Here is a 15,784-nt window from a genome sequence, read left to right on the forward strand (position 1 = left end):
CCATATACTGCCAAGAGGAGCCAGGACAGTTAGAAAGAAATAACAGTTGACCAGCATCATCTGAATTGCAAACTAGAATGAACTCTGCAATCATCACTCAAAAAAAAAATCACAATATAGCAGGCTCCTTTAGAATAATCTAATGGCCTGTTTGGTCCCATATATAAAAAAGCTCCAACTGGCATCATCTCATTCATGTATTCAGTATGCAAAACTACATACTTTTGCACAATCATGCAAGTGAATGTCTTGAAAGAAAAACCCCATGAAATTGCAGATCAGAAGACCAACTTAATGCAAGGTAATGTTTTAGAAGTTGATTAAACAGAATTGAGGCAATACTCCACTCAAAAGAAAATTTTAATCTCTCCCTTCACAGTTCAAAAGATTAAACTGAAAACAAAACTGATCACAAAATATTTAGCATACTGATAAAAAGTTTCAATTAATTTTAATGAGCATTTAACAGATACGCTGATCACTCAAGTTCAAAACTCTTCAACAGAGCAAATCATTTATTTCCCGTTTCTTCTGGTTCTTGACCTTGGACACGAATAATTTTAAGCAAAGTTTGTTACCATCCCACAAATCACTGTATACTTGAAAGTCACTTTCACATATCAGTAATCTTAAACTATAAATTTAAAAGACATTACATAACCTTTAATCCTTTTCATTAGAAAACTGACAGCAGCTTTAAAAGTATCCGACTTTTAAACAGTTGAACCATTTAAATTCCTCAGTCGGCCACTAACACCGTATGCCTCCCCCTGCCCTCTCATTTCTTTTGCCCAAATATGGAGGATATTAAAGATTACAACCCATGAGACTGTCAAGTTATTGAAAGGATTTTGGAACTGGGGACAGTCTAAGAATTGGGGATAGACCGGTTCAGGGTTTTTTTTTTGGGGGGGGGGGGGGTGGAAAAAGAGAGAGAGGCGCATTGGAGGTGGTTTAGGAAGCACTTTTACAGACCTGAAGGTGGCAAGTATTTGGAAACTCTTCCACAAATGGAAGTGGATCCTGAGTCGGTTGTTAGATTTAAATCCGAGATTGCTAAGTTTTTGTTAAGCAAAAGGGATTAAAGAATATATCTGCCTTTGGAGCAGAGTAAGGCCACAGATCAGCCATGATCTCATTGACTGGTAGAACAGGCTTGAGGGTGGGAATGGCCTATTCTTGTTTTTACGTATTACAGTCAACCACCACTATTTTGGTGGGTGTGCGCGCAGAGGAGATAACCCTAACCTTACTACCTTTAACAGTTTCTACTCCATCCTACCCTCAGCTCCAGAAAATCTCATTCATGCATTGCTCTCTAGACTTGACTACTCCAACAGTCCTCAGCACGTTTCCATTTTTGCCCTCTACAAGTTAATGCAAGCTTCTGCTGCTCACATGCTAACGCAATTTAACTGGCCTACATTGGCTTCTATTTAAGCAATATCTCAATTCTAAACATTTCACTGTGGTTTTTACATCTCTCCCAGGTCTCAATCCTCCACATCTTTGTTACCGAGTTCTAAAGTCCTCAATTTCTGCAGCTCTCCAATTCTGGTCCCTTGAACCGGTTTTTAAAACCACCGATCAGCACATTTTCAGTTGTGCAGGTCTTAAGTCTTGGAATTTCCTACCTAAGCCTTCCTTTCTCTCTTTTCTGGTGCACCAAAAAACCTTTGTTCAAGTTATTAGCTATTTGTTTTAATTATCCTTAAATATTTCAGCCCTCCTGTTCATGAAATGACTTTGCTTTGTCAATGATGCCCTACAAATGCAAAACCTTCACATTGACAGATGAAAACATTGTAACCCACTGCATCACTTCGTATCCTAACTTATTCATGGCACTATGTTTAACAAAAAATAATGTGCAAACTAAAGTACAGTCCCCTTACGTGCTTTGATATTGGCATCTCTGTATGTTCCATTAAGAATAGCTAGCTCCATCAGCTGCATCTTCTTCAAATTGTCTTCCCCCTCTGCCTGTAATAAGGACAGCCATTATTAACTATAAAAGACAGGAATCATTTAGAGATATTTCAAATCATCATTTCTGGATTGCCATGTCAACAAACCACAGCAATAGAAAATTTGTCCTATACTAAATCAAAAGCACAAACCTTAAACTGCATCCAAGTTGGTGGTATACAAGAAAAAAAGTTGGTCAACAGAATTAATTCCACAAGGAAAATTCATTGCAATAGAATTTTTATTAAAAAATAAGAGGATAGAAAAATCTAGATGAGTTAGAGGGAGAAAAGGGGAAGACCTATGCAAACAGTGGAAAACAGCTCATCTTTCTTAATATTAAGAGTTTAAAGAAAAAAAAAATCAACCAGGAATGTAAAGCAAAGCACCAGGATGCTTCCATTTTTGTAGAAACTGACACTAAATGCTCAAATGGTTCACTGCAACAAGTTTGTGGGGAAGTAAATAGGCAGTGTCATGACTAGACATTAAGCTATGCTTTTTGCAGATATATATTCAGTAGCTGCCCGAAAAGAAACCCCCATAGCTTATCATAACTAAATGCACCAAATGAACTTCAAATAACCATCTTTTGGGGAGAGGAGGGAGCAAATGCAAACAGATGGGACTATGATTTCATGACCACAGATATAATAATGAATTGCTAACACTGACCAACAGCAAGCCACCTCCTGATTATGCTCCAAACTGCAGTCACGTGTGATTTCCTCGACAAATATCAGAACAGAGTTAAAAAGCTACTTTCAACTTTACTGAAGTAGTTAGTGGGACTGAACATTCTTGCATCCGCCAGCTGACAAAGATACCCCTGTGCATTAGCACAAGTATTAACGTACTGCAAAGGTCACAAGATAAAAAACTATCCCCAAGTCACCCATGTTGCACATAAAGGGACTCATGCTAACTAGCTGACTTCTAGCATCACAAGCCAAAGGACTCTTGTTCACCATGAAAGCTGGAATTCAGCCACAGTCAAAAGGAATCAAACCAACAGGATTTCAAACAACCTACAACACTAAGAACAATGAAACTGATTGTTCAACTACCATCAAAACCGACTAGGCAAAAAAAAAAGTGGAGTGCAGTGGAGATCAATCTCAACTCATCTTGGTGACCAATCCAGGAAACAAACTTCTTTTTGGACTCACCTCTTATTTCTAATCCATGTGATGTGTTACTGATTGTGTTTAGCAGTTAATAAATTCACTAAACTCAAGAAAGCCCAGTTAAATGAATTCCTTTTAAAAGCACAAGTTCATTTAGGTCTGGGAGAAAAAGCAACAAGGGAAGGGTTGAATTTTTAAAACTGAACCTTGATGCAACCAAAGGAACAAGGTGAATAAAGGATGAGAGCCAGTTCATCCACCCTTCTCTGCAAGCTTAGTAGTGAGGTATCTTACACAGAACCATAAATTGGGTCCTTTGTCATGTTCTGGGTAGAATGGTAGGACTGGAATTCACATGTGCCAGACCCTGGACAGCAAATTGTAAAAACAATCATATTTTTACATTTGGCTTGCCCACCATCTGCAGGATGTAAAGAATTTAATTAGTGAATATGTTCCTTGCAACTATTTACAAATTTTCACAATTTCAGATATTTTTCCTTTGCCATCTGTACCCCTCACCATTTTAATTCCTTCAGAGGCAGCAAGAGTTAAATGCCAACAGTAACAAGTACAGAGGGAAAGAAAATATTTTCTAAAGAAGACCACTTATTTAATAAGATCCTGAAATTTCCATAAATCAGTTGTCAAACAAAAAAAATCAAACTGCACTGGAGAAGGGAGGAAATACTGGTTTATCAAAGTTGGGGGAACACTGTAGCAGGTATGTTTCCAGGGAGTTAAGCCTAAATGGGTGGCATTTGAAGGAAATACAAACTCACAACAAACTTGAATTTATTCACATTCCTGCTGCTTTAGCTCAAAGAAAAAGATTTAGTTATCACTTCAGCAGGTAAAAAAAATGTATAAAAAAAGAGTATACTTCCATGCTTTCCTAAGCTTCTTCCTGTATAGCATGCTCCCAAGAGAAAAAGTTTGCTGGCAAGTGCCATTAAGGCCATCACCCAATTCCCTAACTGCAGCTGTGAAAAATTCCTCTGCACCCTAATGCTTTGACTTTCATTAGCTTGAGAAAGGTAAAACTAGATTTGCACATACACCCCAGATAGATGGATAGAATCTCATATGCTAGATGTTCCTATCCAACTACGGTGGCATTCAAAGATGAATTAGTGCTGCTTCTGTCCAGAGACACAACTGGCTAATCTTCAAAAAAAAAAAAAGCCCATGGATCAGATGCTGTGCACAGACAAGTGGCACTACTCTACACTGCTTGACAAATCTGCAGGTTATAATGTTAACTAGACACCAAGGAAACAGATGCCAGTGTACTACATTTTGCAAACTGGCGATAGCAATGCTGTAAAATGCAAGTGATAGATCTTCTACAGCAAGTACTCATCTGTATCAATCCTCATCATTCAAAAAAGGAAAAGCAATGGGTAAACATTTACTGAACTAACCTAACTTCCAATCCACGTCACCATCATATTATAGAAGATATTAGTAAGTATATTACAAGATTGCTGGTGTTTGAACCTGGTTTCAATTATTTTTGGAATCATAAATGCTTACAGACGTCCTCTCTGGTGTTCTGCAAGGATGACTCACCTTATCCAACATGCATCTGCTCTGGAACCTTTGTTTCCAGATAATAATCCAATGCCTTAATGATGGAATCGGTATCCATTACACAGTGCATTCCAGATCCTAGCCCTTAAAAAATTCTTTTAGATTGTCAAGAGAAACAATGGTAACAGTCTTCCAATTTTTTTAAATTCATTCATTCATGGGATGTGGGCATTGCTGGCTAACCAGCATTTATTGTTTGTTCCTAGTTGTCCTTCAGGAGGTGGTGGCAAGCTGCGTTCTTGAACCTGTTGTGGGTTAACCCACAATGCCATGAGGGAGGAAATTTCAGGATTCTGATCCAGGCACAATAGAGGGAACTGCAATATATTTCCAAGTCAGGACGGTGAGTGACTTAAGTCAGGGGAACTTGAAGATCATGGTGTCCCAATACATACCTGCTGGCCCTTGTCCATCTACATGGAAATGGTCGTGGATTTGAAAGATTTTTGGGGAATTTCTGCAGTGTCTCTTGTAGATAGTACACACCAAGCGTCAATGGAGGCCACAAGTGTTACATGCCACTAGTCAGTCTAAGCCAAAAACAAAAAGGTCTCTATCTCCTCTGGCCAGACCCTTAGTGATTTTAAACACCCACCATAAAATGTCCATTAATAGTCTCTTCAATGAGAACAATCCCAGCTTCTCAAATTTATTCACATAAATTATGTCTTACACACTGGCAGCCATATTCCTGATTTTTTTTTGCATTCTCTCATGTCTTCAGATTCTTCCTAGAATTCAGTGCCCAGACATGGACACAATTTTATACACGTTTACCATTTTTAAAATTCATTTTCACCATTTCGGTTTTCAGCCACAGCAAGAGCAGGAGCAGGAGCTTGGACCAGGGGCCTGTCGGGAAAGGGCGAGTCAGTGATTTAAATCTTTAAAAGCTTACCCCAAGCATCGGAGCCCTCCATTTGTTTTCAGCAACAGCACCTCAGAGCAGAGGTTTCTGGGAAAGAAGGGACTTTTTCCTCCTCAACTATATAAGTGATTGGTTTAGAAACCAGTACCCTTGTAGGGTCTCCCACCCATCCACCTCCTCTAACCTTATATACCAGGGGCAAATCAGTTAAGTTTTTTGGGGACTAGCGGGGATGGCAGTGCAGGTAGAAGAATGTTCCTCCTGCCTGATGTTTGAGGCGAGGGACACCATTAGTATCCCATCCAAGTACATCTGCAGAAAGTGCGCCCAACTCTTCCTCCAAGGCCGCGTTCGGGAACTAGAGCAGGAGCTGGATAAACTTCGGATCATTTGGGAGGCAGAGTCTGTGATAGATGAGAGTTACAGGGAAGGAGGTGCTCCTAAGCACAAAGAAAGCTGGGAAACTTTTTTGGGGGGGGGGGGGGGGAAGAGAAGGAGAAGGAGGAGAGAGAGAGAAAAAAGTCAGTGCAGGAATCCCCTGTGGTCGTTCCCCTCAAAAAGTAGTAGGCCGTTTTGGATATTGTTTTTTGGGGGGGGGGGGGGGGGGGGGGGGGGGGAGAGAATGGGGCACGCGACTTACCTGGAGCATGCACTGGTGTCCAGGTCTCTGGCACAGAAGGGGTGGCGGGGGGGGGGGGGGGTGAAGGGAGGAGTTAGTCACTGGGGACTATAGTTAGTGGGACAGATAGAAGGTTTGTTGGGAACAAAAAAGAAAAAAGGAGAGACACAACAGTTGGTGTGATGTCTCCCAGGTGCCAGGGTCCGTGACATCACGGATCGTATCTTTGGGGTCCTGAAGGGAGAGGGTGACAAGCCCCAAGTCGTGGTCCACATAGATACTGACATAGGTAGAAATAAGGGATAGGGAAGTTCGATGGGATTTCAGGGAGCTAGGGTGGAAGCCGAGAGCTAGAACAAAGAGTGGTTACTTCTGGTTTGTTGCCCATGCCATGTGATAGCAAGGCAAAGAACAGGGAGAGATTTCAGCTGAAGACATGGCTGCAGGACGGTTTCAGGTATATGGACAATTGGGGCTCATACTGGGGAAGGTGGGACCTCTACAAACAGGACAGTCTCCACTTAAACCAGGGGAGTACTAATATCCTGGGTGGGAAATTTGCTAAAGCTATTTGGGTGGATTTAAACTAGCTCAGCAGGGGGATGGGAAACGGGAAACTGTGGTGTAGTTCCAGTACTTAGGAGGAACAGAGTAGGGAGGACATGGACAGGATTTCACTGTCACAGGAGTGTGCTAGCAGACAGCAAGGTGGTTTGAAGTGTGTCTACTTCAATGCCAGGAGTATCTGGAATTAGGTAGGTCAGCTTGCAGCATGGTTAGGTACCTGGGACTTTGATGTTGTGGCCATTTCAGAGACATGGATAGAACAGGGTCAGGAATAGATGTTGCAGGTTCCAGGGTTTAGATCTTTCATTAAGATCAAGGAAGGTGGTAAAATAGGGGGAGGTGTGGCTTCGTTAGTCAAGGACAGTACAGTGGCTGAAAGAACATTTGCTGAGGACTAGTCTACTGAGGTGGTATGGGCTGAGGTCAGAAACAGGACAGGAGAGGTCACACGGCTGGGAGTTTTTTTTTAAAGTATAGGCCTCTGCAAAGTTCCAGGGATGCGGAGGAGAGGATTGGCAAAACGATTCTGGGCAGGAGTGAAAGGAACAGGGTGGTCATTATGGGTGACTTTGACGGGAAATGCTATAACTCGTGTATCGGATGGATCAGTTTTTGTCCAATGTGTGCGGGAGGGTTTCCTGACATAATATGTTGAAGGGTCGACAAGAAGGGAAGCCACACTGGATCTCGTACTTAGTAATGAACCAGGCCAGGTATTTGATTTAGTGGTAGGTGCGCACTTTGGACAATGACTATAATTCAGTTACATTTAGTTTAGCGATGGAAAGGGATAGGAACATGCCACAGGGCAAGAGTTCTCGATGGGGGAGGGCAATTATAATGCGATTAGACAAGACTTAGGAGGCACAGAATGGGGTAGCAAAATGTGGAGCTGTTTTAAGGAACAGATATGCATGTCCTTGATAGGTATGTCCCTGCCTTACAGGGACAAAGTGATAAGATAAGGGAACCGTGGTTTAATAAAGAAGTTGTATCTCTTGTTAAGCGAAGAGGGAGGCTTATCTGACGTTGAGATGAGCTGGTTCAGATGAGGTGATGGAGAGTTACAGGTTAGCTAGGAAGGCTTTAGAGTGTTAAAAGAGCAGCAAGGAGGGGACACGAACAAACATTGGCAGGTAGAATAAAGGAGAACCCTAAAGCTTTCTATAGGTATGTGAGGAATAAGAGGATGACTAAAGCTAGGAACAGGGCCAGTCAAAGACTGAAGTGGGAAGTTGTGTGTGGACCCTGTGGAGATTGAAGAGGTGCTAAACAAATATTTCTCATCTGTTTTCATTTAGGAGAAGGAGAATATTGTAGAGAAGACTGAGTTATGGACTACTAGAATTGAAAGGGTTGAGGTTAGTAAGGAGGAGGGGTTATCAATTCAAGAAGGTGTGAAGGTAGATAAATCCCCTGGGTCAGATGGGATTTTTCCAAGGATTATCTGGGAAGCTAAGGAGGTGGCTTTGGCCTTGGTCTTTGAGTCCTCATTGTCTACAGGTTTAGTACCAGAGGACTGGAGGATTGCAAATGTTGTGCCCTTGTTCAAAAAGGGCAGTAGAGATGATCCAGGTAATTATAGACCAGTGAGCCTTACATCTGTTGTAGGAAGTGTTTGAAAGGACTAAGATAGGATTTATATTCATCTAACAAGCAACAATTTGATTGGAGATAGTCAACATGGATTCATCTCACAAACCTCAGTTTTTTGAGAAGGTGACCAAGCACGTGGATGAGGGTAGGGCAGTTGACATGGTGCACAAAGACTTCAGTAAAGCCTTTGAGAAGGTTCCACTTGGTACGCTATTGGAGAAAATACAGAGGCACGGGATTGAGGGAGATTCAGCAGTTTGGATAGAAACAGGCTTTCTATAAGGCAGCAACGATGGTGGTTGATGGAAAATATTCAGCCTGGAGTCTGGTTACAAGTGGTGTGCCTCAAGGATCTGTTTTGGGACCATTGCTGCTTGACATTTTTATAAGTGACTTGGATGCAGGCATAGGTGGATGGGTTAGTAAGTTTGCAGATGACACTAAAGTCAGTGGAGTTGTGGACAGTGTGGAAGAATATTGCAGGGAGACTTGGATAAACTGCAGAATTGGGCTGTAAGGTGGCAAATGGAGTTCAATGCGGATAAACGTGAGGTGATTCACCGAGAAGAATAATAGGAAGGCAGAATACTGGATCAATGGAAAGATTCTTGGTAGGGTGATCAGAGATAATAGGAACTGCAGATGCTGGAGAATCAGAGATAACAAGGTGTGGAGCTGGATGAACACAGCAGGCCGAGCAGCATCTGAAGAGCACAAAAGCTGATGTTTCGGACCTAGACCCTTCATCAGAAAAGGAGGATGGGGAGAGGGTCCTGAAATAAATAGGGGGGGGGGGGGGGGGGGGGAGAGGTGGACGGAAGATGGATAGAGAAGATATGCTGCTCGGCCTGCTGTGCTCATCCAGCTCCACACTTTGTTTTCTTGGTAGTGTGGATGTGCAGGGGGATCTTGATGTCCATGTGCAAAGTTGGCACCCAGGTTGGAAGTGCTGTTAAAGGTGGCATATGGTGTGTTAGGTTTTAAATGGTAGAGAAATTGAGTTCCAGAGCCGTGATGTCATGCTGCAACTGTACAAAACACTAGTGCAGCCTCATTTGGAATATGGCGTACAGTTCTGGTCACCCCATTACAGGAAGGATGTGGAAGCATTGGAAAGGTGCAGAGGAGATTTACCAGGATGTTGCCTGATCTGGAGCGAAGGTCTTATGAAGAATGGCTGAGGGACTTGGGTCTGTTCTCATTGGAGAGAAGGCAGCTAAGAGGAGATTTAATAGAGACATACAAGGTGATCAGAGGGTTAGATAGGGTGGACAGTGAGTGTCTTTTTCCTAGGATGATGACGTCAGCTTGTACGAGGGGGCACAGCTACAAATTGAGGGGGTGATAGATTTAAAACCAATGTCAGAGGCAGGTTTTCACTCAGTGGTAAGGGCATGGAATGCCCTGCCTGCCAATGTAGTTAACTCAGCTACATTAGGGGCATTTAAACAGTCCTTGGATAAGCATATGGACAATGGGATAGTATGGGGGATGGGCTTAGATTAGTTCACATGTCGGCACAACATTGAGGGCCGAAGCCCTGTCTGCGCTGTACTGTTCTATGTAGCATAACTTCCTCACGTTTTGACACTTTAAAGCCCAAAATCCTTTATATCACAAAGAGAGCCAAACCCTCTGTGGCCCCTCCCCCACAGAAGGGAGCCTTTTATTTCATGTCTCACGTCCTCATTCTTTCATTTTGTTCTTGATTATGGACAATCCATAGCGTACAGAATGGATCCTGAACCCAAAAGACTTTACATACATTCACCTGCACATATAAAGATGCAGGGTTTATAATATTGTAGAAACCGCAACCAGTATGCCATGTGCATTTTGTCATGCATATGCAACAGTTAACACTACCCATTCCTCAGATACTGAGCAGATTAAGACAACAGATGGGTAAAATATAACAGCTGTTCAACAAAACATCTGGTGCACGCTTCCGTAAAAAGACACCAAGCCTGCCTTGAAGACCAAGTTCTTGCAAACATTCACAACGTGGTAATGCCAACTAGATCATTCGAATCACAGAACAGCTTTATTTGCTGTTCAATCAAGGAGAGCAAAATTAAAAGTACAACAGCCTGTGGGAAAAGTAATGGGATCACTGAGTTACCCAGGACACAAAATAGAGTTGAGCACACAGTTATAAACACAAGATTAGACATGGCATTAGTAATGTAGAGGTTTCTGGATGGACTAGCTGTTCCAGGACAAGATGCTAAAGGGGTTCAAAGGCTCCAAGCCTGTTCACTGACGTCAGGGAAGGTAAAAATAAGGATATGCAATTCATAAAAATCATTGACATCGAAACAGCACAAAAGGAGGCTATTCCAATCAATAGGTCTCTTTCAGAGGTATTCAGTCAATTCTATTCATCTGCAATTCCCTTCCCCCTCCCACTTCCAGTCATCCAATTCCTTTTTATATGTCATTTAACTCCATTTCCAGCACCCTTACAGCTCAGCGTAATTCAAATAACAATTCCTTGTTTCAGCAAAAAGGGAACTGTGAGATCATCTGTGGTTTGCTGCTCAAAACAGTTTATCTATTTAAGTGACTGCATCAAACAGTACCAGCTATTCATGCTAGTTAACCACACTGCTGCACTAAGATGTCTAAAGTCAAGGGCAAGATTAGGTAAATCAAGTCAAAAAGGCATAAAAGCCTATTTGTCAATTACAAAGATTTATACCAGACATACAAAGATGGACAGTTTTCCTGCAAAAGTCAAAATTTGGTTTAAGTATTACCAAACATTCAAAATAATTCACAACCAAAAGAACTACTGCCACCGTCCACACAATCATTTGTCAAACACTTCCTCACCTTCACCTTTGAGGCTAGAGTACTGAAACGTGAACTTCAGCATTTTAAAATTTAGCAAAAACCACCACTTCCAGTTATTCTTCTTTTGAAAAGAAATAGCTCTCAGGTCCAATATCAAAATTCACATCTAAGCAGTTCTTGGTGGAGGAGAAGAAATATTGCTGCAACTAAGGCTGGAGTAGTAGTCATTCCCACCCCACAACATTACCAAAATAGCTGATGAAATATCTCATCGATAGCAGGCCTTAAACAAAATGATCTGCACAACCATATTTATCAAAGATCGATTCATCAAAAATAACAAAAAACCAACTGGTCATCAGCAGGTAGCCACAGAAATATTATCAAGTCCATATGTTGCTGTTGTAATAGTAATAATAGTAACCCTGCCCCAGAGTCATGAGACCTGGGCACGTAATAACTAAGAGGCCGATTAGAAAATATCTACACACATTTATTCTTATAAATAACTGAAAACACAAAGCACTCTAGTACAAAACCACACACACAATTTCTGTCAGAGACTAGCTCTCAAAAAAAATAATTTCGGCCAATGGATTGGTCTTGAAGGCAAAGAAGCCTTTTAAAAATCTCAATGTCCAAAGTGAACTTTAAGAAATGACTCCGTGCACAACGACATAATGAATGAGCTTTTCTACAATTCTTCAAAACTTCAAGTTCTTCAAGCTATGTGAGATTTAAAGCATAGTGATGGTATGGAAAACATTAGAAGGACAGGAAATAGAATAAATGGGAGATGGGAAAGAATTGGGGCATGGTGAGAAAAGCATTCATTGATTTTTCACCTTGGACACATACAGCTGTAATACTGAATATTTCACTTCTTTTCACCGGAGGTGTTGGCAATTACTGTTGTCTGTTTAATTTTGACTAAATGCCCAAACCTGTGTCCAAGGCTGAAACCTTCTTAGTGCAGTGTGCGCTCACTGAAGCGGCAAGGAGTTGGAAGCTTTCATTTATACAATTTAACGTAACAGGGAAAAAAATTCTCAATTAGAGACACAGAAAAAGTCCATGACTGCTAGTATTACTAGTGGCAATCTTCTCTGCCTTTTTCCTCACAGCCCTGCACTTTTTAAATCCAAAGATGTAATTCTAAAGGCATTGCAGAGAGCCAGACAAAATTTGACATCAAGCCTTAAGGAAATACGGGTTTGCATGAAAGTTTTTAAGGAACATCTCACAGAAGAGGGGCAGATGCCTAGTTCAAGTCTATTATCTTGCACTTACTTCAAGTGACAGAAAAACAAGGTCAAAGTCAATGCGCAGATTGCTGTAATACTGAGGGCACAAATACTTGGGAAACCTCTAAATCTGATCAAGATTGAAGGTGACTAAATGAGCACTGGTCCCTTTTTCCCTTTATATTTGCAAGTGTTGAAACAAAACTAACTTTTTGCTAAACTGCACATTACAGTATAATTGGTCTGCAACCAGGGGTGAAAGAACCACATTGTATTATTTATTTTTAGTTCTACTAGGTACAGGTCTCAAAGCCCCTTATCAAATCAGTAGCCACAAGTAATTCAGTCAGCACAAATTTAATTCCAACAATTGTGCAACATCTAGGTCAAACTGTGGATTAATTTTGCTACAATTAAGTCTCAAAATATTCTAAAGCAGTCTATTAGCACATCTTTAAATTTATTTTTATTGAAACAGCTTTGGAGCTAGTAAGGCAGTATAGTCCAATATTCCAGATCTTTTAGGTAATCAATCCTTCAATGTTAGGAAGGCATCTTGACATTTCTCAGACTAATGCCAACTTCACATGTCCGGCACTCAACCAGCTTCTTTGCCTCTCCCAGTTTATTCAAATTACACTTAGGGAACCAGTCATCAGGCAGTGAAAGGATCCAATCTGGGACTTTGAACCTGTTTAAAAGATTTCTCATAATAATGGCTGCTAAAATAAGTATGAAACATTTCAATGAAATTGCCTTTTAAGGTGGTTATGCTATCAACTCATTGAAAGTCAACATCCAATAAGCTCTGGGATTAATACAGCATTCAAAAGCAATGCTGTATGCACTTGCTCCCAACGTTATACACAAATCCAAAGATTTTCATAGCATGTACCACTAAATCTAAGTAACTAGAAATTATATTAAAAGGATCACTTTTGAGCAACTGCTAGAAAGACACTATGTAAATTGTAAATCAGTTGCTTTGGGGAAAAAGTTGGAAATTCGAAGTCTTTGTGATGGCAGAGTTCAGATTCTCGACCAGCACGGAATACACTAATTAATCTCAGACCAGGTCACACAGTCAATTTCTAGAGAACAAGTGTTTGGAGTGGAGACTTAAAACAATAGCTTTAAGCTTCCTTTTTTTTTAAAATTGGAGGAAATTTCTGCTCATCCAGTACTAAAGAATGCGTAAGCAGCCCAATAACTTGAGTGGCTTTGAGAAACAACTTTACTTGGGAGTAACTTTGTTCCTTCAACATAGTCCAAGGGCTATTGTTAGTCTTTTTACAAAAATGTAGTGCTGACCAGCACATTAACCAACATTCCCTCTCTTTACAAGAATGGGAAGAGGTAGCCATTGTAAAAGGAGAACAAAAAAAGCACAAAACAATCTCTACCCTACCCTGTAGAGCTGCAACATGATCTCCCAACTCCTATACTCGATATAGTGACCAATAAAGGAGAGCATACCAAGTCTTTTCCACCATCCTATCTACTGACTTCACTTAAGGAATTATGAACCTGCACCCCAAGGTCTCTGCTCAGCAACATTCCCCAGAACCTTACCACTAAAAAGTGTACAGTCCCGCCCCAATTTGCTTTTCCAAAGTGTAGCACCTCATGTTAATCTAAAAATTAAACTTCATCTGATCAAGATCCTGTGTACACCTCCAGTTTTAGTGTCATCTGCAAACTTACTAACCATACCTCCTATGCTCACATTCAAAATTATTTATACAAAATGAAGAAAAGCAGTGGTCCCTGCAACAATCCTTGTGGCACATCACTGGCCACAGGCCTGCAGTCTGAAATAGCTAGTTCCCCCAAGATAAATAGGAAAGCTGGTTTCCCTGGTATGGAGGTGGTGGTGGTGGAGGGGGAGAAAAAAGTCCAAAACAGGACATTGGTTTACAGTGGGAGGAAAAAGATAAAATGAACCTAAGGGGCAATGTTTTCACAGAGGATGGTGCATTTATAGAATGCGCTATTGGAGGAAGTGGTGGCAACTGGGACAATTACAATTAAAAAAGGCATCTGGATAAGTACATGAATAGGAAGGGTTATAGCGGGATGAGCCAAATGCAACTGGATTTATATAGGGTATCTGGCCATCATGGACAAGTGGGTCCAAAGGGTCCGTTTCCATGCTGTGTCTATGGCTCTACCCTACTCTTCATAGACATGCATATCAATGTTAGTGTTTGAACAATAGTTTGAGAGAGATGGGTCAAAGGAAACTTCAGATACAGCTAATTTGTGAAAGAGGGTCCACTGGGACAGTCAGCTGTGGAACTCAGCATTGCAACCTGAAATGAAGAAATTTAAAAATATGAATCTTAGATTCAGTCTCCTTCAAGACTTTTAGAATCCAAACTACCTTCCAATGAAAAATTTTGACATTTACCCATATCTAATTCTTGGTTGTAACTCAAGTCAGATCACCTGTAAATTTGTAGATTAGATTACTTATTAAAAATATCATTAGGCTTCAAAAAAATTATTTGGTATCAGGGTCAAATTCTAGGAACTCCCCGTCAAATGGTACTCAGCAACACCACATGGGCATCAGCAACTTAAGGTGGCAGCTCACCTTCACCTACAAGAGCAAAAAAAAAGTTGTGTCAATTACAAATTTCCTGAACAAATTATTAATTCATAAAAGCTGCAAGTTTGATTCTTAGATTATACTGTTAGCTACCCCAGCCAGTAGTGTAGCTGGGCATAACAGGCTTGTTGCTTTAGATCAGGGATTGGCAAAGTAAAGGTCAGGATGCCCAAGAAATTGAGAGTCCACATCACAAGCTTTGAAGCAGCAAGGCCACTGTCAATCTCTGATCAAGTTCTCTTCCTGAATTAACCAACCAGGTCACAAGAATTTTTAAAATCTTGAAATAGTTTTAACATGGCGAAAAAGTTTGCAAAGCGCTGCTTTACAACTTGGGAGGTGAAGAATAACCAGACTTCCCAGTTGTGCTCTAACACTGAACTTGTGAGCAGAGCAACAAGAAATCAAGCTCAGTTCTGGCATTTAAATGCTTGTGTTCGCTTATATTAATGGCCATTAAAATGTATTCAGTTCAAGGAACCGAAACTGCAAAAAGACAGTTGTACTCTTGGGAGGTCAGAACAACATGAGGGATAATTAAAGATGCTTAGAAATGAGCTCTCTCCAAGGTCAGCTTTCATTGCCTATCCCCAACTGCTATGGAGAACATGGTGCATCACGTTCTTAAACAACTGTAGTGTATCTGGCATAGTACGCACATTACTGCCAGCAGGGCAGCTCCAAGATTATTATCCATCCACAATAAAATTATCTTACTTTATCTCAAACAGCAAGACCACTATGGATCTCTGATCAAGTAATAAGTTCTCCTCCTGAATTAACCAGTCACAACAA

The 15,784-nt window shown here is 40.9% G+C and overlaps 1 protein-coding gene across 4 annotated transcripts in view; it reads right to left on the reverse strand.

Moving 5' to 3' along the window:
- Nucleotides 1-15,784, reverse strand: part of qkia (QKI, KH domain containing, RNA binding a) — a 97,929-nt gene that overhangs the window by 11,162 nt on the left and 70,983 nt on the right. For all 4 annotated transcript variants that reach the window (XR_007250184.2, XM_059654346.1, XM_048558406.2 and 1 more), the window contains exon 5: nucleotides 1,896-1,983. Coding sequence is in view for 3 of the 4 variants with exons in the window: in XM_059654346.1 (XP_059510329.1) it covers nucleotides 1,896-1,983 (88 nt within the window). In the remaining variant the exon portion in view is untranslated. The remainder of the gene's footprint in view (nucleotides 1-1,895; nucleotides 1,984-15,784) is intronic.

The sequence above is a fragment of the Stegostoma tigrinum genome, chromosome 24 (assembly GCF_030684315.1).
Source record: "Stegostoma tigrinum isolate sSteTig4 chromosome 24, sSteTig4.hap1, whole genome shotgun sequence".
Taxonomy (NCBI): domain Eukaryota; kingdom Metazoa; phylum Chordata; class Chondrichthyes; order Orectolobiformes; family Stegostomatidae; genus Stegostoma; species Stegostoma tigrinum.